This window comes from Lissotriton helveticus, chromosome 1_1 (genome assembly GCF_964261635.1).
Source record: "Lissotriton helveticus chromosome 1_1, aLisHel1.1, whole genome shotgun sequence".
Lineage (NCBI taxonomy): Eukaryota > Metazoa > Chordata > Amphibia > Caudata > Salamandridae > Lissotriton > Lissotriton helveticus.
Genome location: NC_136057.1, coordinates 350389825 through 350415802, shown reverse-complemented (window position 1 = coordinate 350415802; position 25978 = coordinate 350389825). Strand labels below are relative to the sequence as shown.

Sequence of the window (25978 nt, the reverse complement as noted above, 5' to 3'; positions counted from 1 at the left end):
CGGAGGTGGGTCGGAAGGGAGTTCCAGGTCTTGGCGGCCAGGTAGGAGAAGGACCTTCCTCCTGTGGTGGCTCTTCGGATGCGGGGGACGGCGGCGAGGGCGTGGCTGGTCGATCGAAGCTGGCGCGTGGGAGCGTAGAAGTTGAGGCGGCTGTTGAGGTATCCTGGTCCTTGGTTGTGTAGGGCTTTGTGTGCGTGGGTGAGGAGCCGGAAGGTGATTCTCTTGTTGACCGGGAGCCAGTGCAGGTCTCTCAGGTGTTCCGGAGATGTGGCTGCGGCAGGGGATGTCCAGGATCAGTCGTGCTGAGGTGTTCTGGATCCGCTGGAGTCTCTTCTGGAGTTTGGCGGTGGTTCCGGCGTAGAGGGAGTTGCCGTAGTCCAGACGGCTGGTGACGAGGGCCTGGGTGACCGTCTTCCTGGTCTCGGTGGGGATCCATCGGAAGATCTTGCGTAGCATTCGCAGGATGTGGAAGCACGACGAGGAGACGGCGTTGACTTGTCTGGTCATGGAGAGGGAGGAGTCCAGGATGAAGCCCAGGTTGCGTGCGTGGTCAGTTGGTTTGGGTGCGCTGCCCAGGGCGGGGGGCCACCAGGAGTCGTCCCAGGCGGAGGGTGAGGATCCCAGGATGAGGACTTCCGTCTTGTCTGAGTTCAGTTTCAGGCGGCTGTTCGACATCCATTTGGCTACTTCTGTCATCCCTTCGTGCAGGTTGGCTCTGGCGGTGGCGGGGTCGTTAGTGAGGGAGAGGATCAGCTGGGTGTCGTCGGCGTAGGAGATGATGTTCAGGTTGTGCTGGCGTGCGATGGCTGCGAGGGGGCTCATGTAGACATTGAAGAGAGTTGGGCTGAGCGAGGAGCCTTGAGGAACGCCGCAGATGACTTCGGTGGCCTCGGATCTGAACGGGGGAGGCGGACTCTCTGTGTCCTTCCGGTGAGGAAGGAGGTGATCCACTCCAGTGCCTTCTCCTGGATTCCGACGTTGCTGAGGCGCTGTACTAGGGTGCGGTGGCAGACAGTGTCGAAGGCCGCGGAGAGGTCCAGGAGGATGAGGGCCGCTGTTTCTCCGTTGTCGAGCAGGGCTGAGATGTCGTCTGTGGCTGCGATCAGGGCGGTCTCGGTGCTGTGGTTGGCCCGGAAGCCAGACTGCGAGAGGTCGAGGGAGCCGTTCGTCTCGAGGAAGGCGGCCAGTTGCTTGTTGACGGTCTTCTCGATGACTTTGGCCGGAAACGGGAGCAGCGAGATGGGGCGGTAATTCTTGAGGTCGGTAGGGTCTGCTGATGGTTTCTTGAGTAGAGCGCTGAGTTCGGCGTGCTTCCAGCTCTCCGGGAAGGTGGCGATGTCGAAGGAGGTGTTGATGATGTCCCGCAGGTGGGGTGCGATGACAACGTCGGCCTTGTTGAAGACGTAGTGAGGGCAGGGGTCTGTCGGAGATCCGGAGTGGATGGAGTTCATCGTGCGGATGGTGTCTTCGGTGCTGATCGGGGTCCAGGCGCGGAGGGTGGTGGTGGGGGGGCGGTGGTTCGGTCGTGGCGTGCGTTGGTTGAGTGCTGAAGCTGTTGTGTATGTCCGCGATCTTGTTGTGGAAGTAGGAGGCGAGGGAGTTGCAGAGGTCTTGCGAAGGGGTGATGTCGTTGTTTCCGGCGTTGGGGTTGGAGAGCTCTTTCACGATGTTGAAGAGTTCCTTGCTGTTGTGTGCGTTGTTGTCCAGTCGTTCCTTGAATGCGGTTTTCTTGGTGGCGCGGATCAGCTGGTGGTGTTTTCGGGTGGCGAGCTTGAGGGCAGTCATGTTGTCCGGTGTTGGGTCTGTGCGCCAGGTTTTCTCGAGTGCTCTGCAGTTCTTCTTGGAGCTCTTGAGTTCGTCGTTAAACCATGGGGCTTTCTTGCTGCCGGGTCTGCTCGGCGGGGACTTCAGCGGGGCGAGTTCGTCTGCGCAGTCGCTGATCCATTTCGTGAGGTTGGTGGCTGCTTGACTGGGGTTCGTTGTGCTGGTGGGAGGGTTCTTGCTCAAGGACGTAGTGAGCTGGTCTGCAGTGATCTTGTTCCAGCTTCTGCGGGTAGCCTGCTGCTGGTGATGGTGGAGCGTGGTCCTTCTGAAGCTGAAGTGGACGCAGCTGTGGTCCGTCCATTGGAGTCCCGTGGCGTGGCTGAAGGCGATGTCCTTGCTGGAAGAGAAGATCGGGTCGAGTGTGTGTCCGGCGTAGTGGGTGGGGGTGGTCACCAGCTGCTTGAGTCCCAGGTTTGCGAGGTTGTCCAGCAGGGTGGTGGTGTTGCGGTCATTGTTGTTCTCCAGGTGGAAGTTGAGGTCCCCGAGGAGGATGTAGTCGGCTGAGGGGAGGGCGAGCGGGCTGATGAAGTCGGCGATGTCCTCGCTGAATTGTGTGCGTGGTCCCGGGGGTCTGTAGATGAGGGTGCCTCTGAGGGTGGTCTTGGGGTTGACGTGGATCTGGAAGTGCAGGTGTTCGGCGGGTGCGATGGTGTCGTCGGTGTTGGTCGTGATGCGGATGGTGTTCCTGTGGATGATGGCGATGCCTCCTCCTGTCTGGTTGACGCGGTCCCTCCGGATGATCTTGTAGCCGTCCGGGATGGCGATGGCGGGCGCTGAGGAGGCGTTCATCCAGGTTTCCGTCAGGAAGGCGACGTCTGGGTCTGTGGTGTCGAGCAGGTTCCAGAGCTCGACGGCGTGTCTGTGGACGGAGCGGGTGTTGAGCAGGATGCACTTCAGGTGGTTGCTGCTGGTGTTCTGCTTGGTGGACGCTGGTGCAGTGCAGGTCCGGATGCAGGAGAACTTGCAGGACTGGCAGATGAAGGGTCCGTGGGTGCGTCTCGGGGTGGCTCGGTAGCATCCAGGGGTTCGGCCGGCGTTGAGTGCGTTGAGGGTGGCGGCGTCGTACGTCCGGCGGGTGGGCTGGGGTCTGCGAGGGCCAGGGGTCCTGGCGCTGGGCGCGGTCCAGGCGCGGACGGGCGTAGACGGGCTTACCTTTGGCGCACCTTCGGCGCTCAATCGGTGCTCCCGCTGCGCGCGTCCGCTGCGCGGTCGCTCTGGGGGCGTCATAAGAAGGGAGCAGTGAGGGCGGGTCAGCTGGGAGGCGGGAGCGTCTTAGCCAATCGGCTGGCGGGGGGGCGGGTCTGCAGGCAGCGGCGGCGGGAAAACCGGGTGCGGGCTTCTCTGGCGGCCCTGCGGCGGCTGGGGCGCCGGGAGCAGGCGACGATGGAGGTCGGGCGGCACAGGCAGCAGGAGGGCGCAGGAGCAGGAGCGAGGCTCGTGGGGCGACCAGGCCGGTGAGGGCGCAGTGGTTGCTCCTGAGCGGGAGATGAGGGTCCCCTTAAGAAGGGAGCAGTGAGGGCGGGTCAGCTGGGAGGCGGGAGCGTCTTAGCCAATCGGCTGGCGGGGGGGCGGGTCTGCAGGCAGCGGCGGCGGGAAAACCGGGTGCGGGCTTCTCTGGCGGCCCTGCGGCGGCTGGGGTGCCGGGAGCAGGCGACGATGGAGGTCGGGCGGCACAGGCAGCAGGAGGGCGCAGGAGCAGGAGCGAGGCTCGTGGGGCGACCAGGCCGGTGAGGGCGCAGTGGTTGCTCCTGAGCGGGAGATGAGGGTCCCCTTAAGAAGGGAGCAGTGAGGGCGGGTCAGCTGGGAGGCGGGAGCGTCTTAGCCAATCGGCTGGCGGGGGGGCGGGTCTGCAGGCAGCGGCGGCGGGAAAACCGGGTGCGGGCTTCTCTGGCGGCCCTGCAGCGGCTGGGGCGCCGGGAGCAGGCGACGATGGAGGTCGGGCGGCACAGACAGCAGGAGGGCGCAGGAGCAGGAGCGAGGCTCGTGGGGCGACCAGGCCGGTGAGGGCGCAGTGGTTGCGCAGTGGACCTCATCAATACACATGCCATATATGTGTCTGTTATTGACAAAAAACTGCAGTCACTGAATGATCTGATCCACAGGGCCCAGGATAATTGCTACATAGATCCTTGTTAATGCACCATCTAGACAAGTTACAGGCATTACCAAACACTTTGTCAGAGATTTTGCAAGAAGTCTAAAATCAATCAAAAGGTCTACCAGGGAAATTCTTGGCAACAGAAAATAATCCACCAGAACTATCGCCAACTCCTGCTGCTCCAGTGAACTAAAAATTACCACTCTCGACTTGGTGTGGAATTTATTAAAATATCTACTTGTCCATGGGACAGGTTGCTTCATAAATCTACTTGTCCTGTAACAAAATCCACTTGTCCATTTGGTGCCATGTAGTGCTGCCACAAATTATGTCAGCAATCTCATTACATAAGGGCTCTTATATAGCCGCTCTGATTATGCCAGGGCATATCCCATAGTAGTGTTTGAATACTAGTAATCATTTTATGTTGCCACGTTTCCGCAGCTCCACATACTGGGACTGAAGATGGTGGTAAGCAGTAGTTCCAGGCTTTGAATGCCCTATTGAGTCTGTGCAAACCTACTAACTTGCATGTTTTAGGGTTTTCAACAAATCTTTACATTTACATTCACATTTACATTTACATACGTAAACCTTCTTTCGGAGTTGGGGAAAAAAGTAGTTGGAGGGAAAATGAACTTTCAAACATCCAGGTTTTCACATGAGCAAATATACACATGCATATTTGCTCATGCTAAAATGCAGTTCACAAATATTTTGTAGAAGTACAATTTCTTGCCCTACTAATGTAAATTCTTGTGAATTCACGAAAGCCATATACCAAAGGTGCTCTTTTGAGACTTTCTTTAATAAGTGGGCCCCTAATTTGGTCTGGCGTTAACCATGACCATATGTGTTTATTAAAATTCTCTCTATCTCTCTGAATAGGCTGGCTTCACTGTGAGTGACGGCATTCTGCTCTTTCACAAGGAGCATATCGGTACACAAAGTAGTTTTGTTCAGTACCAGTAACTAATGTGGCAGTGTTTGCTCTTTGAGACCAAAAACAATGTTTGCGTTTGCCAATGTTTGCTATAATGGTGAGGGCCCGGCAGCTCTCACATCAATAGGGTTTTACAAAAGCCATGCCAAAACAAGTCACGCATTGCCAAAACTAAAAAGCTGACCACCAATGTCAGACCTACTGGCTTTGCCAAGGCTTGTTTATTTTTGTTTCCCATAATCTTATTGAAACTGGTTACACAAATTTTCCAATATGCATATTTTTGGGCAATACTAGCATGCTTATTGCAATGCTGCCCCAGCAAGAGGGTAGTCTCCTCCGAAGCACTGCGAAAAGAACAAGTCTTGATGCACTTGATAATTTTAATGAAGTTATGAACACAAAGATCTGGTCAAAGTCTCTGAGATTGTAATCTCTCGATCAACACATTATATTCATGGTTGTAAACACATCTGGCATCTCATGCATTACGTTTGTCGTTAATTTTTGTTTTCCCAATGCATTTCGGGCTCTGGTTAAGCCCTTCGTCAGGGGATTACTGGTAACCGTTGGTGTTAGATCCGCATTTTGGGATGTTAGTTTAACTCCGCTGCGGTTCCATGCGAGTGCCCTTCCGTTGTGTGTGACTCGGTTAGGTGAAAGTCTCTGAGATTGTAATCTCTCGATCAACACATTATATTCATGGTTGTAAACACATCTGGCATCTCATGCATTACGTTTGTCGTTAATTTTTGTTTTCCCAATGCATTTCGGGCTCTGGTTAAGCCCTTCGTCAGGGGATTAGTGGTAACCGTTGGTGTTAGAACACCTAACCGAGTCACACACAACGGAAGGGCACTCGCATGGAACCGCAGCGGAGTTAAACTAACATCCCAAAATGCGGATCTAACACCAACGGTTACCAGTAATCCCCTGACGAAGGGCTTAACCAGAGCCCGAAATGCATTGGGAAAACAAAAATTAACGACAAACGTAATGCATGAGATGCCAGATGTGTTTACAACCATGAATATAATGTGTTGATCGAGAGATTACAATCTCAGAGACTTTCACCTAACCGAGTCACACACAACGGAAGGGCACTCGCATGGAACCGCAGCGGAGTTAAACTAACATCCCAAAATGCGGATCTAACACCAACGGTTACCAGTAATCCCCTGACGAAGGGCTTAACCAGAGCCCGAAATGCATTGGGAAAACAAAAATTAACGACAAACGTAATGCATGAGATGCCAGATGTGTTTACAACCATGAATATAATGTGTTGATCGAGAGATTACAATCTCAGAGACTTTGACCAGATCTTTGTGTTCATAACTTCATTAAAATTATCAAGTGCATCAAGACTTGTTCTTTTCGCAGTGCTTCGGAGGAGACTACCCTCTTGCTGGGGCAGCTTTGCAATAGACTTTGTAACCAACCACGCTGCAGAGTACAGACAGCGATACCTCCTGAGCACGCCACAGACCATTAACATTTTGTATACCATTGAGGAACCAGCAGTGCAAGTCCCATTCACCTCCTTTGTCAATACTAGCATGCATCAACACATGTCACTAAATTATGCTGCAAAGAAATGGTACCTGAAATTTTACAGTGGTTTAGCAAAATGTTATTTCCCTACTTTTATTTTTTAGGAATATTTTATATTGAATGCAAAGAAACATTAATGTTGCTTTCAAGCTTCTGCAAATATTTGCATCTAATCAGAGAGCATTCTGTGAGCATCATGCATAGTCTCATGTAGCTAAACTTTGAAACCGTGTGTACACATTTTCATAATAATAATAATAATCCACATTTGTAAAGCGCGAACAATCACCTGTAAGGGTCTCCAGGCGCTGGGGGCCGTCGGGAAGATTAAGCAAGCTATTGCCCAGAGTTACATGGTGCTGAGCTAATCTGCCGCCAGCCCCAGGGATCGAACTGTGATCCCCAGATTCCAGAATCAGTCACCCTGGCCGGGGCGCCCCTACTGGAACCACTGTCAGTAGTGCAGTCATAATGTACGTTTACTTAGAGAGCTCTCCCTAATAATAAATGCTTTCAATTAATGAACCATAAATACAAGTTTGAACAGCATTAACACATACACAGAAATATTAACTAAACTACAGGCAGTACCCTTTCCTGTTCCTAAATGTGGTACTACAAACTGGCAGCCAAAGGGTTTTGCTGCAGGGGGTTGGGCCTACTTGTCCCAGGGACAAAATACACATTAAAACTTGTAGCCCTTGACCCCAAACAATATGTCCTGGGCGTCGGGCTGTAGGAATTCCACATCCCTACGACTACCTTATCACAAATTACATTAGACAAACACCGCAAGTCCAGTGCCAGTTCATTCAAGGCCAGGGGACAAAGGTTGACAACCCTGAACAGCTCAGCCACTTCAGTAACCGCCCAGGTCGAGATCTGCATCAAAGGAGCCACTCAAAGTAAAAAAGAACAGAAAAGACTTAGGAAAATGCAGGAGAAACAAAAAGGACAACAAGGCATTTGCCAATTATTCTTTTGTGAAAAAAGGAGGAGGAGATAACTCCACTGTAGATTCTAACAACGAGCAAACAAGCATGCCACCCCTGGTCAAAGTACAAAGCCAAGACAACCTGCTGATGACACAAGGCAAACATACTGTGACCAATATCCAAACATTAACAGCACAAAGCCAGGATATTTTTGTAGATTATTCAGGGCAAACAAGAACTGGCCAACGTACCATGCTGTGAAAACTCAGGGACTACCAGCTCAGATCCAGTATTGGTCAAGGAAACCTTGAAGAGGAACCCTCCTGATGCAATAGAGTGCAACTGGTTCAACTCGATAATAGTCACATTTTAGGTAACTTATCGTGCCAAAAATGCAGCACTTGAAGCAGAGTGTGTGACCCTCCACCCGGATACAATCAAGTCTGGATAAAAATTAAAGGGGAAATCTAACTAAGGATCTATTCAGAAAACCTAATCTCCAAAATGAATTTTAATACTCAAATATACATTTACTTCTGCGTACAATGCAACCCGAAACTTTGCCCTGGAGCACTCAAACTCCTGAAATGTCACAAAAAATACACCAGTGAGTTAAGAGAACATCTTTTGCACCAAACACAAGGTGGTCCCCAGTGAGGACTTATGCTTATCAGAGGACCCAAGGGATAAGCTCTTTCATGAAATTGACCAAATATGCATGAGTTTATAGTCTCCAATAAGCACAGTTTTGTAAAAGAGCCCTGAAGAAGTCCATCTGGACGAAACTCGTTGGCTACTGTGGCTATTTATTTTAAAAGAAGAATGTGAACAAGATTAACCCCTCCCTTGCTCCCGTCGGCCCAGTCAGCCAACGGCCGACGAAGCCCCGCCCACCCTTTAGAACGGCCGCACGTGGCGGAAAAACCGCCGCGGTTAAGGCGATAAAGAATTTTGCTCAAAATACATTTTTGGGAGCAAATGAATTATTCAAATTGTGCATAGAATATCACGAGTTTGGTATTTAATATATATATAAATAAGAACCAATTCTATCAATTGAAAAAGAGTGCTGAACCATTACAATTGTTTTTTGTTGGAAATTTTTTCCATTGAAAGTTGAATGGTGTTGAACTTTCGGTTTGTTGCACCTTTTTAAGTGCTGAAATATTCTTCCCACTGTAAGGTTATGAGCGGCAGGAAATTGCCTCAACCTCTTCTATATATTTGTTTTATATATACATCAAGAGGGGCATTTGACATTTTAAACACAAATGCGGTTTTAAAATTAACAAAGGATATCAGTGCACCTGCGCACCGCATCTCATTTCACTTAAAAGCAATAGAATGTCAACCACATCCCTATTTAAGTGAGCAGGAAGCAACCTCAACCACTTGGGCTACAAGTGACATCGCAAACCAAGTGACCCAACGCTAGGAACTCTTCCAAAAATTGGGAAGTGGGGAATTCAAGTTAAGGAGGGTAGAGCCCCCAAGATACCCAGGCCCATTGCTACCTAAAAATCCGCCTCCTATTAACTCAAGCTCAAGACTACCCTGATTAACAAGTCCAACTAATAGATATGTTGTCCTAAGTGGTGCCTTGGGGGTAGAGTTTCAACCTGCCGACCTCCCAAAGCTATCAATAGCGAAATGGAGAGAAAGGGCCAGCCAGGAACTCTATAATTTTCCCTATTGATGAGAATACTCGAGAATGGTCCAGGCTGCCCCAAGCCTTAGACCCCAGTTGGTCCTGATGAGCAGCACGTTTCACTTGAGCCAGGCCACATTAAAATATGTTCCTGGTATGTACATGGATTTTGCAAAATACCCCTGGATAGCGACACAATTAGTAAACCTTCAAACTTTTTATATCATATTATTACAAGCAATATGGAGCCTAAAACCAACACTAGTAACAGGGAATACCGACAACCACATCACCGCAGTGAAGACAGCACCTTATGAGCTCCAGAGGGGGAGCCTTTCCACCTTCATTTCAGTAATACAAATAGTCACAGGAAAACACAGACCTAAGGGCCGAGTGGTCACAGGCTATCAAAGTAGAATTTAAAGCATGAACATCAGAAGGCCCTCTTCCTGCTAAATTTTTACATCCATCCATGCAAAGGAAAGAAGGCAGAGAGGACCTCAACATTGGTAGCATTAATAAAGACTCTGCAAAAGCATAATCAATATTCATATTTTATAGTCACAGGATGTTATCAGACTTTTTCAAAACCCATTCACCTACGGAAAAGCAAGAAACCCAGAACAAGGACCTCTTTCAACGTACGTTAAAAGCTAGAAAGCCAAGGCGTAAAAAATATTAACAACTTTAAAGAGGATAAGCCTGCAGCAATAACCTTCTTCAATGCTTGAACCCGTTCAATCATTGATTACACTCTAATAAATAACTAATCATTTCCTCTGTTTAAGTCATTCCAAATCAACCCCAGTCCTGAAAGCCATCACCTTCCCCAGGTATTCAAAATATAATTTGCATCTTTCCATCTGCAAGTAATCTTAAACTGGTCGACGACCAGCTTAAGATCACTTCTTAATTGTTATAACTCAAAGAGACTTAAATAGCGCAGCTCTGATACAGAGCAAATCATGGCCATGGTCTACTTCCTCGCAGAGAACAACCAGGGCAAACACAAAGATGCAGGAGATCAATCACAGGAGGAGGTAATAAGGAACCTATTAATCGCAATTCCAACCTGCCCAAATGCCAACTTCAAACAGCAAGACAAATCAGCATCCCTACGCCCCAAAGACAGAATTGGCATATGAAGGAGCTGCGTGAAATAATTTTTTTTTTTTTTTTAAATCAACAGATAAGCTGGAAAGCTCTCTCAGAATGCAAAAACAGGCAAAGTGCTCCATGGATCACCACTTTGGCAACTGAGAAAAACTTACAACAAAGAATGCTGGCAATCAAAAAAGATTAATCCGGAAGGAATATGGAACAAGCTCTTTAATTCTAGCAAGCAACCCAACAGTACACAATTTTGGGGCGAGAGAAATAGGCTGGTCTAGGGCCAAGACTATAATCATAACGCAGGAATCCACCTCCAGCAAGTGTGATTACTAGCGGGAGCAGTTCAAATAAAATAAAAACGTGGTTACCAGAGCCCGGCGTTGCTGGAGGTTAACAGGACCACCAATTAAGCACAGTATGTTTTAGCAATCACTGCCAATACATAGAAAACTCAAACACCGACTCCTCCCATATAATCCAATCAACTTTACAAAACCTCAGCATCCATATAGACCCTGAAGAACTATCAACAGATGTCAAGCACCTGAAGAGGATTGTAAAGAAACTGAAGTCAGAGTGTGCTCCAGCCTCCAACAGCCTTCTGAATGCACTCTAAGCAAGATGCCCACTTCTGGGCTAATTATCTAACACCTCTTTAATCGAATTTACAGCTCCAACACCATCTTGCCCTCGTGGAGAGGGAACATACTTAACCGATATAGGGATGGCAGTCAATCATCCCTATGAATTATACTCTAATAGCCTTATCAGAGGTTGAAGCTAAACTTTATGCCTCGTGGATGCTTCACGAACTCCAAGCGTGGGCAAAAGAGAAGCAGCTAATTTCAAAAACTTAAAGTATGGAACAAAGCAAACATGTCAGCACTCTCCATCTTGGCAGAAAAGTAAATACAACAAAGGAATAATCTATTTACATGCTTCATCAACCTTAAATCTGCGTTTGACAGTTTCCTTTGTCTGACTTTGGGCTAATGTGGCTCAATGGGGCTTTCCTGAGAAACTGTTAAATTAAATCATCGCCTCATACAGTGATAACTGAGTCCAGGTCAAAGTTGACAATGGTAATAGAGTCATATCTGAGATCAAAACTAAAACTGGACTGAAGCAGGGGTGTGTTTAGCCCCCTGCTCATTCAATTTTTATTTGCCCAACCTCGATCAACATCTGGGACAAGTTAAGGGTATTCCACCAAGACTGGCATCAAGGAAAATTAGTCACCTGCAATACGCTGATGACAATAATCTCAAGTCAGACACCTGATGGGCTACAAAGTCCAATAAATGCACTGGTTGGATACATTGAGCAGCAAGCGCTCGAGCTAAACTTAAGTAAAACAAAGGTGGTCCACCTGGTCGATTCAAATAAAAGTCTTTAAACTGGTTTGTTAAGAGTAATTGTATAGAAGATGTGGCCTCTTACAAGTATCTCAGAACTCTGATTGAACGCCAGCTGACAATCAAAAACATTTTGCTATGACATGGGCCAAAGCATATGCACTAACTTTCGCAGCTTAGCTGTCCGTCATACCAGCACCTGCTTACAGTTATGGCCACACTCCTACCGGCGGTAGCATATAGCTTGGAAATCATCCAAGGAAAAGAAGCAGTCCTGCTAAACTTGTTACAATTATTTACAAATCCATCTTTCGTTTGCCTAGGACAACCTCTCAAGCCCAAGTACTGCTGGAATTAACCTAATGAATCAAGAGCTGCAAAGAATTTATGTTTTTGTAAAGTTATACTGGATGTTTTTCACCTCTAAAAGAGGTTCCTAGAACAATTTGTCCTGGCAGGAACTCAGATGACTTCAAATCTAAACAAATCATGTGGACCATACCTGTTGTCGTCAAAAGAAGCACTAGTTATAAAAGAGGCCAGGGCCATCCCAATGAAAAGAACATCCTCCTTCTGGCTAAACAACGCCTTGGCAAAGCCCTGTCACAGCGGCAAGACATGAACATGTTTGCAATAAAATGCCATGCTTGGACAATTATCACTTCATACCAGCACTTAAAGCCCCAGGTATATCTGACAACTAATTTCTCACTAGCATTAAAATAACAGTTTATGTTCTTTCGCTTTGGGCAATTTGAAACCAAGGACCTCATTCAGTCTTGGAAGAGCCGGCCGACAAGCTTAAGCGGTCGTCTATGTGGGTACAACAAAGAGACGGAAATCCACCTTTAATGCACATCCAGCCCTTCTAGAACAAAGAAGGAAGTTACTTGGATTACTCATCTTGCAACTGCATATGCGCACCTGTAGGTAATCAGTAACTTGTTGGCTCAGCAGAGACTCAATTACTCTGGTGTGCCAGGGACCTAGATTTCTGTGCCTGGCGCACAAACTGCTTAGCAATTTTCTGACCCAGGGGCTATGGCCAAAGCACTTTAATTAAGAAGCTAAACACAAACCGTTACAGCAGATGCACTTTTGTTCTTTAACAAACAAACAGTGGGTGTTTTATTGTAATAGATGTTGATCAATTGTTTAATCATTTTGAAGTATGGTCTTTAATTAGATCTTAAAACGTAATGATTGAATTAATCATCAAGAAATAAATAAATACTGAAATACTGAGAGACCTTGGTCACCGCATTTGAAATACTTTGCTTGTGATGCAGTGTGTGCTCACCTCTTTTATACGCTTCACTAGAGCATTCTGATCAAATGCCACAGCCTCTGCGCACTGGTGGAGATGCTCTTGATATCGGAGGCATAGATGCAGTACTTGCTGGGAGTCCAGTCTCTCCAGTTTGGTGTTTGTGGGTGAGGTTTGTCCACTGAGAAGCCCTGGAAGCAAAAAACAAACGGGTTTCAGAACAGAAGGTTTAATGGCACCCATTGTTGTACACTCAACAAATACCCCTATGAAGTAGTCCAAAAACTTGAGACACCAGGATACTAGGATTTTGTTCTTGGTGAAGCAGAGAAAGTTCCAGAAGTTCGAATCCAAGGTGGGGAAATATCTACTTCCCATCTCGGTCTTCTTAGCGCAGAAAGGCTGAAAGAGCCATGCACCTTGGGGTTTTGTAGCCAACAGGTAGATTGTATGGGTAGAATATCCCACGTAGAGATTGAGAACAGGCTTGAGATTCTCTGTTTAAGCACTTCAATGTTTGTGGTATTGCACAATGTCTCCAAGTCTCCACACGATCCTATTTTATGTACTATTTATGTAGCACAGTAAACTTTTTCTTAAATGCTCAGTAAATTGTTCAATTAATTCTGAAGGTGCAAAGTATAAGAGGAGAAAGAAGCAAATGAGTGGATGAACATGTTTCTTTATGTAGGGACCCAATTCCCACAAAAACATGCACCAGTTTGCGATGAGGAAACTAGGCCTTTTAGTGTTGATTGGCTGAGACTTGTGAATGTGAAACAATGTCTGGTTGCCTCACTATCTTCAGGAGTGTGTCTGTACATGAGGTGGTGGTTGAACTTTGGGGAAGTTCCAAGCATTGGAATCTCACTGAAAATCCTCGGTATGGGCTAGGCGGTATCAAAGATGTCCGGATGCAGTGTACCAAGTTTGGGATGGACTCTTGCAGTACAGGATAATCAGAGACCCAAGCCGAGACGGATTGGGCAGCTTATACAGACCCACTGTTTTCCAAACTTGTCCCTGCAGTGACAGCCTATGCTTGAGGTAGATGGGATGGAGAAAGAAACATGGATCCATCGGCAGCTCAAGTCCCCTCTAGAGCCACCAACCTATCATTCACACATTTACTGCAATCAGGTATGCAAGCAAGGCCTTCCCTCAAGGGAATCGGCTACACATTTTTAAGGATGAAATGAAATTAAATCCAGTATTTGCAAAGCGCACAATTACCAGAAGGCGTCAAGGCGCTGGGGGCCGTTGGGAAGATTAAGCGAGCTATTGCCCAGAGTCACATGGTGCTGGGCTAACCTGCCTCCGGCACCAGGGATCGAACCGTGAACCCTGTGGTCTGGAGTCAGGCACCCTGGCCGCTGCGCCACTCTTCTTCCACTGGTTGATTAGAACTTGAAAACACATTCCCTCCATCCATCACTTTTTTGTGTATTGTTGTAGTGAGTGTTTTAGGAATTTGCTTATGTTCAGAGTTATTAGCTCTGAGTGAATGATTTATATTGAATGAAGAAAGTCTTCCTTTCCTTTTGTGGCACTTCTTGGTTGTGTTAATGTTGTATGTAGATGAGAGTTATTTGTTGTGTAAGTGTAACAAGCAAGAGAAGGATCCTGTGAGATGGAAACGTACACTAATGAATATTATGAGTGTGTCAGTATTACACCTTGGGTCACTTAGGGAGCAAGTGATGAGAAGGGCTCAGCTTGTATTAACACAACTCCTGGCAGAATTGTTCTATATAAGAAAGATAGTTAGGATCATTCATGAACTTTTAGATAGTTAAATACACCTATTGAACTTAACCCTCCTAGATGTGGGTAGTGGATACTATAATTTGCTGACAATTGTGTTTTGCTGGAGTTTGAAGGCCCTTGAAGTCCCTGCCAAAGTTCAGCAAGACTTCAAAATCTTGTAGGACTACAGCCTGCAGCGGTCTGATATATTTATTGTTTATTGAAGGCATTGTATATGAAGTGCGCCTTCAATATGAGAGTACCAGTCCTAAACTAGTATTGGTGTGTCTGTTATGTTGCTGATGTGTAGTTGTCCTAAGTGTTTGAGGGCAAGAGGACCCTGGTCTGGTGCACACTTTTTAAGATGAGAAAACCTTGCTAACACCTGCATCACACACTTTCTGTATTTGTGCTGTGGCTGTATGAATTGGTTTGACAGTAATTTGTTGTGCGTGCGCAATTTAATGCTTATTGTGCTCTGGTGAGTGTTCTGAGAGTGTGGTGATGTTGAGAGGTATTGGTTTTGAATGGATTCCACACATGATCTCTAATGAACGAAGCACACCTTCCTTTGGCTTGTGGAACTTTTTGATATGCAGAGCGGGGTGTGTGATATCGAACTATTGTCTAGGTGTAGCATACGTTCACTAGAAGGCTGCCTCGGAGATGGACTACGTCTACATTCCGAATGTATATTATGCCAGGAGCCTGTTGTGGTGCTCATTAGCAGTACAACTAAGCTTACATTAACACACAGCTCTTGGTAGGGTTTTTGTATATATGAAACTTACTCATGCTTGTATCTGAATTTACAGTAGTTAAAACATAGTAAGCCTTCCTACATGGTCAGAACCCCATACTCCGGCAAGACTGCGCAGGAAGACCAGGCAGCATTGGATCGACGGTCATCAGAGACCAGCTGCCAAGACACATGACTTATAACAAACAATAAGGTGGGTTGATGCTGCTGAGGGGCCCCTGTCAGGCTGTAGGCTTCCTGCCTGGTAAGAGTGGTTCAGGAACTGGTAGCTATATCAGACATGGAAAAGAGGACCTGGGAAGAACGGACAGCAATTCATAAAAGAATTGAGGCCCCAAAAGTGTGGAGCTAACTAGATGCAACCAGAGCACAACTAAAACAACTAGATCTAGACAGAGCGGAATATCCACTGCCCCGCCTGCAACATAACTTCTATATGGGTGACAACAAATGTGGGAAATTACCAGTGCATAAATTGCGCTCCAGGGTGATTAGAGATAGAGTACACTATCACAGACCCAGTAGATGCAAAGATTATGGGGATGATCAGCTTGCGGTCGTATCTAGGGACTTTTATCAGACCCTTTACTCAAGGTAGCAAGTACATAATGATGCTGATGTAGTTCCTTATCTATAACAAGTTCATATAACCCATTTAACCCCTGGACACGCTGAGAACATGGAAAAACCCATTAGAGGACAGAAGTAGTAATATCGGCCATTGCTCAGCTGAAGCATTTTAAATCTCGGGGCCCGGATGGATCAACGCTGCAATATTGTAAAACCTTCTGCCAGACCCTCGCTCTTAAATTCCTTCACTGAAAGCAGGATGTTGTCACCATTCATGTTACAGACATCTGTAGAAGTTATCCCCAAGCTAGGCAAAAATAAACAGCAGTGTTGTTCATATAGACCTTTCTCGGAAGCCTGGATATTGGTAATCAAAGATGAAAAGGCATTTGACAGGGTCCACTAACCCTACCTGATCCAGACTTTAAAACATTTTGGAATTAGGAACAGGTGCTGCCGTAGGATAATGTGCGGTTACAGCTCGCTCAGCGCCATGGTGCAGATCAGCGGCTCTTCTTCAGAGTCTTTCCCCATTCAGAGGGGGACATGTGAGAGCTGCCTTCCACTGGCCCAACATTTTAGAGATAACCCACTTATCTCACGGGTTATCTCTAAAATGCTTTGAGAACATCTCCAATTTTAGAATTAAATTTACAGAAATAGCAGATACTTAACCTTACTGTCTTTCCCTACACATCAACAAATTCTCTATGTCCAATTTCCAAACCTGGGCTGCGACCTCAATCTCATATTTGGGCCTACAAATTGCCAAGTGTGCCATGAAGATAGCACCTATCAATTACTGCTTGCTTCACAGACAAGTTAAAGAAGATCTCTCTCTGGGTAGCAGCAGTACAAGCTATCTTCGAACGGACAGATTGTGCTTTAAATATGAACACCCTACCCAAGATCTTGTATTTGTTCCAGGCGGCCCTCCACATCCACTACCTTAGACCCCCTTACACACTTAAACCTATTTAGTGCCTTTTTGGGGGTGGACAGAAGCCATGCACATGCACCATAAAGTGGCCTGCAATTCTATGGACTAGGGTGGTCTCTGGGTTCCTAATGTTATTCAGTACTATCAAGCAGCCCAATTGAGGTACTTGGTAGAATGAAGGGGAGGGAGGAGTCTGAAAAGCATTGGTACTTCATGGATCAAATGATTACAAACATCTGGAAGATCCTTTTGCTGCCCCAAAATCAGAGCATCCCCTATAACGAAAACTACCTTGGCAGCTTGAGACAGAATGGCACAGAGGAGGGGTTTGACCTTCTTCCCCCACACCCACAGATCAAAAGCGGTCAGAAGCTGATTTAGAGCACACTCTTATAAAGTATGGGAAGGTATTTTTTAATCGGGCCCGAAATACAGCAAGGAATGTCTCTCGCAGAAATGCAATGACCGAGATAGCACACATTGGTATTTTACCCAGGCTTAGAAATGGTGCCCAGAGAAGAAAGGTTCGTGCAGCGGGGTGGTAGAGACACAGGAACACTCCTTCATGTTTTGTGGAATTTTCCTAGTTGACTCGATACTGGGAGAGGATCTTTGATGATCTAGACAAAACTCCTGTATGGACTCACTCCATCGTCCACTTCAGCATCTCCAGCTCCTGCACCTCCATCCGCCAACTTGAGCTGGTCAATCTGACGGAAACTGGACCAAACCACAAATCTGTCCCAAAGACTGGACAATAAGGATTTTGTTGAAGGATGCCTTGCCGCCAAGATGACCTCAACGACTTCAGGAGGAAGGTCAAATGAGGTCAACTGCTGCTGCTCCATCTCCAAGCATGGAAATGCAGACTGTGCAGCTCTGTGTACAGCACCCTGCCTCACTGCTGCAACAGAAGAGCATCCCAAAGAGGCAGCAGAAAGGAATACAGGAGTCACAAGCACCACTCTAGGTGGAATGAGTCTCTGAGTGAGAGCCTCCTTGCAAACTCCAAAAGGCAAATGGAAGGTTTTCAATGGCAAGTGAATCACCCTCAACTCCAACAAACTGATGTAGAGTTGAGCTTTGGTTGGAGACTAGAGACCTCTGATCTCCACCTCTTCCAGATGGCCTCGTCAACAAGAACCCCAAAAGTGATGCATCCTTCACAGCTAACAAATCTGGTTGGGGTAAGGAGCGAGGACTGTCACTGGCCGCAGTCCAGAAGCCAACACTACATATATTTAGCAGCCACCACCAAAGCTAGATAGAAGCGGACATATTCTCCCAGTGTTGTGCACACTGGGACTTTAGATACCACTTATACACGACTGTGACGAAATGCACTTGAAAAGTTGGAAAGGCATTTTCGTGTCCTATATGTGATTGTCGATTCACATTCTAAACTTTGGAGGAATGAAATAAACATACGGATTTAAAATAGAACAATCAGTGTCATCATTTGATTAAATAGAAACCCGCTGTGCGTCCGTGAAGGAGTGTGAAACACGCTCCATTCTTGAGAACTTTAGATACCACTTCATACAGAATGTTTCATCAGCAGGATGCATGTAATCCCAGCAGCCTCAGAGCCAGTCATACTGAGATCCAGGATAGACGCTGAAACATTGGAATCCCATCCTGAATGTCTTTGACTCCTTGTTCTGGGAGAAAAGTAAAAAAAGATACTGTATCCAGAATTGCTCTGATGAATGGGAGGCTCTGCAAAAGAGCGACTTTGGCATGTTGATCGTGAAACCAAACAATCTTAGGAGGTTTGCTGTTATATGGAAGAAATCTACGACTGCCTGGGGTGAGCCTGCATTCAACAGTCAGTCATTGAAATACAGGAGTACACCCGACCTCCCAAGGTATGCTGCAACCACTTTTGTGAACACTCGAGGGGTACTGGTGATGCCAAACGGAGCCCCACAGACTAAAAATGCTCCTGTACCGCTGGTGGGCCTTCTGGCATCCTGAAGAACCAACGCCCCCATCCAGTCTCCAGGGTATACAGAAGACAGGACTTGGACTTGCATGAGCATCTTGAATTTGTCTTCCCACAGGAAGGATTTGTGTGTATGGAGATCCAAGATAAAAGGTAGGCCTCTATACTCCGGCACAAGAAAGTAGCAGGAGTAACATCCAGTTCCTACATGCGAGGCCAGATGATTCTCAATAGCCACTTTGGACAAAAGGGTCTGCACCTCATGCTGCAAGACAGACATGTGGTCCTTCACCAACCATTCTGATGGTGGTGAAAAGTGCACCGGGTAGAAAGAAATGTGATGGCGCAGTAGATTGACAATTTGAAGGTCTCACTTGTATGCTGGATCCTTCCCCAGACAGGGTGGCTGTGTGCCGCAAAGGACACTAGAGAGGTATACACAACTGTAACCCCCGAGGATGGCATGGGGTAGCCCATTAGGGCAGCCGAAAACTATATTTTAGAAATGTGTGAGATCTGATTGTATGCATTGTGAAAGGGGACAAAAAACTGTTCTGCTTTTGAGAAACACTAAATGCAAAACGAGATGGGAAGCACGGCATGAAACATAACATTTGTATGTTGAATATGTATGTTACTTGTTTGAGTAAAAAATAAAGTTAAAAAAAAAAAGGACACTATAGAGGTTTTGAAGCTATGGTAGCTGAGGGTGAGTGATTGAGCTGCATGTTGTCCCTGATGCCCTGGGCACTGCCTTTGTAAGCCTCAGCCACGAAAAGGCTGGGAAATGTGAACGGGGCAAAGTTGTTAAAGGAACGGTCTGGATAGGGCTACAAGTCCATGGAACTTGTAGATGCTTGCACATTGTACAAGAAGTCCATTTACCTAATCCAGGATTGGAGCTGAAGCACCACACTTTCACAGATGAACTGTTTTAAAAAGTCGGCTGTGTCCAAGCCAGAGTGAATCAAACTTTGCAATACTGTGGCCATCCTGGATAGATGGGATCAGAGATACAAGGAGGTTGTCAGGAACTGCTGTAAGACTTGGCCCACCATGTTCATAAGGTATGGGGGTCACAACTGCTTGTCAAACATCACCATCTGTTTAAACTCATGATCAGGTGGGGCGTTGGAGAAGGCATTAGGCTTAAGCTAACTGGCAGATGTCTGGGCCACCAGCTCTCTGGTGTGCAGTGTTGTGTAATAAGTAAGGGTTGCCTGGTGCTGGTCAATAGAGCTGAGTCACCTGCTTACTGATTGGTGGTCCCAAATGGGGGCTGGTGTCTTCTTAGATTTCTTATGCTACCTCTTGGACTTGCATGAAGACTTTGATCAAGATGATCTGCTGTGGAAACAACTTTAGGAGCGGAAAGGGGCCCTTCCTTTCAACTTCAACCGGCCAAAGCGTGGAGTTTTCTGATGTTAGTGAAATGAAGTTCCACCTTGCAGTCCCTTATGGCCCTCTGATTCATTTGGGCGCCGTCCTCACAGACCTTGGAATTATATTATGATCCCAGGTAGCCAAGGCATACCTTATGGGGGTCCATCACAGACATCCGTTTGCAACAGTCCCTGTATGGCTTGAACCCGGATGTCTAAGGTGACATTTTCCCTTGCACACTGGAAACATTTTGTGAAAAAAGTATTTGAAAGACTATGGAGTAGCCTTGGATCTGTGTCCAAAGGCATAGAAAGAAAGGGACTGATGTCAGTGCACAAGGGTGACGCTTATTTATGTTTCCACGTGTCATTTTCAGAGTGTAACGACGCAGATGCAGATACAGATACACATGACGCACATACCAGTTTGCTGGAGTGCTGCTTTGGAGTTTCCGTAGCCTTTCTGACCCTTCATAAACATTCACAAGGTGAGGAATCTGCAGTTAGAAGCATCCCTCAGAAATCTTTTCCTATAAAGGCTTAAACTGCCACAAATATAAACAAGCATTTACAATGCAACGGTTTCGCCTTTGGAAAAGTTAGAGCTATTGGCAATGTAAATGACAATGCCATTTATTTATCGGTTTTCAAAACCAACACATAAATACAAATTTTGTCATTTACAATGCCAATAGCTCAAACTTTTCCAAAGGCGAAACCGTTGCATTGTAAATGCTTGTTAGCAAATGGTGTCGACAGAACGCTTTTTTTGTCTTATCGTTGACGTCATAGAGCAGTTTGAGTCAGGTCGGATAAAAGAAGTCACATTTAGACACGAAGAGTGGAGCTTTTCAAGTGAAAATATGTTTAAAGGAAGGGGTCGAGCCCGGCGCATGCAGATGAATTCAGCAAGGCAGCCAGCGCTGAAACATGCCAGCAAGTTTAAAATAACAGATTGGTGAATGTCATAAGAGACATGCATAACAGTCACAGATGCTGTGTGCCCTGTAGTGCGGGGGACGCCCATCCCACACGATGGGAGCAGGCGGTTTTGGCAGGAGATACGCCAGGTCGTGGTCAAACATCTTGGCACGAGAGATGCACACTCCTAGCTCGGGTACAATTGTGAGTTTCTTATTTTTCCGATTTAACAAAAGAAGCTCTCAGATGACTGATTGCAATTGTGATTTGAGTGATGTTATTGAATCCGTATGCTCAATATAAAAGATTGCTTTTTGTATGACAGTGTTCCGTGACTGGTAGATATTTATTAACCTCCCTAAAGCATTCATAGCATGCTACTTGCCGACAAGTGTTTCAGCGCCTCGACAGGGGTAGTGAGCGCTATATAAATACAATTACAATAACGTTTTAGCCCTTGGATACAGGCAGCTTTATTTGTCTGTTGACAGAGCTGTTGTTTCCAATAGAGAATATATGCCGAGTAAGCTTTAAGTCTGGCCCTTGTCAAATCCAATTGAACTCCCTTTGGTAGCCGCGCCGGCCGCTCTCAGCCACGTGTGGACATCCGGCTCATTGTGGACATCCGGCTTGTCGGAGTCTGTGAGGCACAGAAGCGCCAAGCACCCCCAGCGAGCGCCGGGAAGCTGGTGCGCTTCTCTGCACTTGGGACGGCAGGCCAGGGGTGCGCAACTCACTTGGAGATCCCTCGGCGGGGTCGGGTCATCGATGACTCAGTCTCCTCTCCCCGCAATCTTCTTTGGACGAGGCTCCGGCAGCTTCTGAGAAACGACCCGGGTGACGAGGACCAATCAGGTCGCGGCTCTCTCGGCGAGCCCCCAGTGACGTCAGCGGGGTCTTCCCGACGGCAGCCAACCACAGCGCGTCCTCGCTATGACGCGTCGCCGGGAGAACCAATCACAGCGCACTGGGTGGTTCAACTAAAAACCCATGGCGGTTTCACGAAAAAACGTTACAGCGGGAAATCGAGTGAATTTTTTTTATATAATTGAAAAGAAGCAATGATCAGCAAGCGTTCGTAGGAAAGTGCAGCACCTCTTTGGACAGCACTAGTGTTAATGGATTAGCAGGAAGGCGAGGCGATTCGGGGGCATGTTTGGCCAGAATGACGTGCAACAAAGTCGATCCCACATAGGGGCGTTCCCGGCTTTTGGCTGACGTCGCGTGACGTAGCCAAAAGCCAAAAAATCTCGGGAACGCCCCCGAATCTGGTCCGGCATTGACGGACAGGCCCGTCTTCCAATGGCTAGCCTCCATTTATGGAGCTAGCCAATGAAAGACGGGGGCCGTTCCTGTCTCCCGTACCATTCTCATTAGGTTTTCGCCTGCGCGAAAAAGCTGCGCAGAGCGCAGCTTTCGCCAAGCAAAACCTAAAAACTGTGTCAGCTCTTAAAGGGGTTAAAGCAGCGACAGTAGCTTTCATTAGGAAGACACCACCAGATTACTACATTTTCTACCCACTGTTGAGGCTTTTGAATTTTGTGTGAGATGGGGCAATCATAGAAAAAGCAAACAGAAGGAGATGATGGCCAGAGTGCTGAAACTTTACAGACTCTCGCCCCCAGACACAGATCTGGGTTGAATCCTTCATTGTTCTTTAGCTCACTATGCCACCCCAGTTCGGACCCAGCAATAGGCAAATCAGTATTGACACTATACCTCATGGGAATAATCCAGCCCGAACTGCCAAGACAGATCTTCCCTGGACCAGAAACAAGCATGCTGGGACTGGTTTCGGGGTAACACCCCTCATCAGCAGGCTAGCTTGAATCAAGCAGCAAAGTGAGCAAGGGACCCACGTCTGGGCATACCCTGCCTACTTAGGGTGACCAAAGCAAACACACGGAGATCATGGATGGAGTGCTGAAACTTTCAGACACTAACCCCCTGTCAGAGATCTAGGTTGAGTTCACCATCGTTCTTTAGCTCACTTCGCCATCCCAGTTCAGACCCAGCCATATGCAATCAGTCTTGACCTTACTCCTCATGAAAATAGCCCAGCCCGAACTGCCTAACCAGGTCTACCCTGGACAGGAAACAAGCATCCTGGGACCGGTTTCAGGGTAACACCCCTCATCTGCCAGGCTAGCTTGAATAACTTTGCCACTGGATTCAACCCAGATCTGTGACTGGGGGTGAGTGTCTGAAAATGTTCAGCACTCAGTCCATCATCTCCTTGTGTTTGCTTTGAATCATAAAAAAAGGCCAACAAGACAATCCAAATATTGTTAATAAAGACGCTAACAGAAAAAGAGGACAGAATCCACTAGCCAGCAAACAAATAAGCAAAAAAGAAAGGTCTTCTACATCCTGCAATACAAAGAGTAATTGTACTAGGCTCTCAGATGTGAAGCTACAGGTACTTCAGAGCCTAGGGAGGAGAGTGAATGAACAGCTCCCAAGCAGGTTTTCCTTATGCAAGATGTGTTTAACAAGCACAGGATTTTAGAGTAGCGAGCAAACTGGAGCACATGGTTTTAAGAGCTTTGCGATTTCAGACGTTTCCATGCTGTAGAAGTCTTTATGGGTCATGCAAAGGCACTTAAAATGGATGCTTTTCCTCAAAGCCAACAAGTGCAGCCCTCTCTGGGCATTTAAGTCATGAACACATTAGCAGAGATGTTTCACCACCGTCACTGCAAAGTTTTGTATTCTGAGAGTGGCGAAGAGAAAAACAGAGGTTTGCCTGCTTAACACCAGCAGCCTATCCTATGGCCCAGAAACAAAGACTAAGTTGTCAGGAACTCTCATAGGAACGGATTGTCATATGACAAAAGAAAGGTCTAGAGAGAAAGGGCCTCCAGCTTGCCAATTGGTGCCACCAAAGTCTACATCAACCCATAGTTAGTGAAAGAGTTGATCTCCTATTGCTTGTTCTTTGACCAATGTCACTGTGGCATCCTGCCTCCTGCTGACCCTGGAACCCTTCTACTTTGCAAACTGGGTTGTTGATGGGGAATTCATAGCCACATACTGCCAAGCCCTGCACATTAACCAGTAACATGACCAAAACTCCCTTTTCATCAGACCCCTTAGTATTGTGCTTGCTGGCCTCTACAAGGAATCAAATCAGTAGTTGCCTGCCACATCATTGCAAAAGCCAAAGCAGAAAGCCTACAAAGATGGGTTTTTACCCTTCGCTATGCATCTCAGGATATTGTACTAGTTTCACATGATTCCAACACGTAAGCTCTTTTAGTTTCAGAAATATAGCTTGAAAATGCAACTTCCAGTTAACCCAAGTGGCAGCTCACCTGTTCAATCAGGGACCCCAGTGGGTCTGGGTGTCCCTGGTACCAACTGAAAATCTTCCCTGCAGCCAGTCGTTTGAGATATGGGCCCTTTATTTGGTACTTCTTGTGCCATCTGCTTTGGGCTCCAAGTCCAGTTGATTGACTTGCAGCCCTTCAACACACCGCAACACTGAAAACATTTATTTTGAGACCAATTAAGGCCTCCATGTGATCTATCCTGAGCCACTCGAAATCCACTTAAATCAAGGCACCTAAATAACACTTACTTTGCAGGATTTTGGGCCACACTATGTTGCAAAACCTGAAAACTTTTCTCAGGGTAGGGTCGGCTTAGGCAGTATGTACTTGTGAGGTACTTCCCAGAAAACCTGGTGAAGGATTTTGTAATAATACTTTCATTAGTAACAGATTGGATGGTGTAAGAATTGGTGCTGGAGTGGAGGGCCCAATGACAGAGCAACTGGTAGTGGGACTGGAGCGGAGCCTGGTGACACAAATGGTTGGAGATGGGTCCATAGCTCTCAACTTGATAACTAAGGTGGAAAATAATGAATAAAACACCAAGAGGGATGGCAGTACAAAGCTAAATTACCAACCAAAACTGGAAGATTCTGCAGCGCCACGCCCACTCCACATGATATTATGTCGGCCTGAACGGCAGCAGCTAACTACTTTGGTTGTATGGTTTGGGCGTGGTACAAACTGAGTCGGTGTGCGCAACTGGATGTCCTTTATACTCCCTTGATACCACTGACTAAGCACTCGGCCCTGCCCTTCTCACCGGATGCTGGCGTATGTGACAGGTTGAGACAGCTGCAGCTTACCAATATGGAGGCCGCATTCCTGGAGGGCTCTTTCATTTTGCTTCAGCAGTTTCTCCGAGAGGGTGATCTGACTATCCTGGATAGGTTCATCGATTAGCAACTGAAAGCAGCTTTCAGTGGTCTCTATCCCCTGTTTCCCGCGGTGCCCCCCACAATGCCGGTTCTTGAGGGTTTCCTTTAGAACTCTCCCCGCGGAAGCTCATAACTAGAATACACTCTGGAATGCAGCGCACTGCATCGGTTTGGACTCCTATTGCACGGGAAAAACAGTTGGGTATCTCTATACCTGAGGAACAGTGGAGTTTTTGCTACACCCAAGCAACAGCATTGTCACCCACCTACCCAACAGCAAGTTGCGATTGATGCATTTTCAATTTCTGCATGGTCTGTATAGAACTCTGGAGTGGCTGTTTAAGCTAGGCTTAATAGATGAAGCATGCTGCGTCAGGTTCTCAGAGTCCTGTGTGGATTTTATCCATTTACTCTTCAATAGACCGATACTGGAAATCAGTCTGATGTCATTGACGAGATTGTACACTTGCGGATAGAGCGCATCCCCCTTGTTGCATTGCTGGGTTATGTTAAAGATGTCCCCTCAGAGCTGCAGAAGTCAACCGCAATTCTCCTCCTTTTGGGTTAAAGACGGGTGGAGATGTGCTCACTTCATCAACTGGATGACTGGCTCAGAGATACGGCGTATAACCAAGATCAATTAAAGGCTTAATGCTTTCCCCATCAATTCCTAAAGCTATCTGGGCTCCTTTTGAACCATATCTGTGGCTACACTACACCGCGTAGGCTAAAACTTCCTTTGAATGATAGCAATTTGGCTGCTTGAG

General features: G+C 46.9%; 1 protein-coding gene across 5 annotated transcripts in view; it reads right to left on the bottom strand.

Moving 5' to 3' along the window:
- BORCS5 (BLOC-1 related complex subunit 5) overlaps positions 1–25978 on the bottom strand; it is a 237828-nt gene that overhangs the window by 28288 nt on the left and 183562 nt on the right. For all 5 annotated transcript variants that reach the window (XM_078673508.1, XM_078673524.1, XM_078673535.1 and 2 more), the window contains one exon: positions 12771–12928. In XM_078673508.1, the coding sequence (XP_078529634.1) occupies positions 12771–12928 (158 nt within the window). The remainder of the gene's footprint in view (positions 1–12770; positions 12929–25978) is intronic.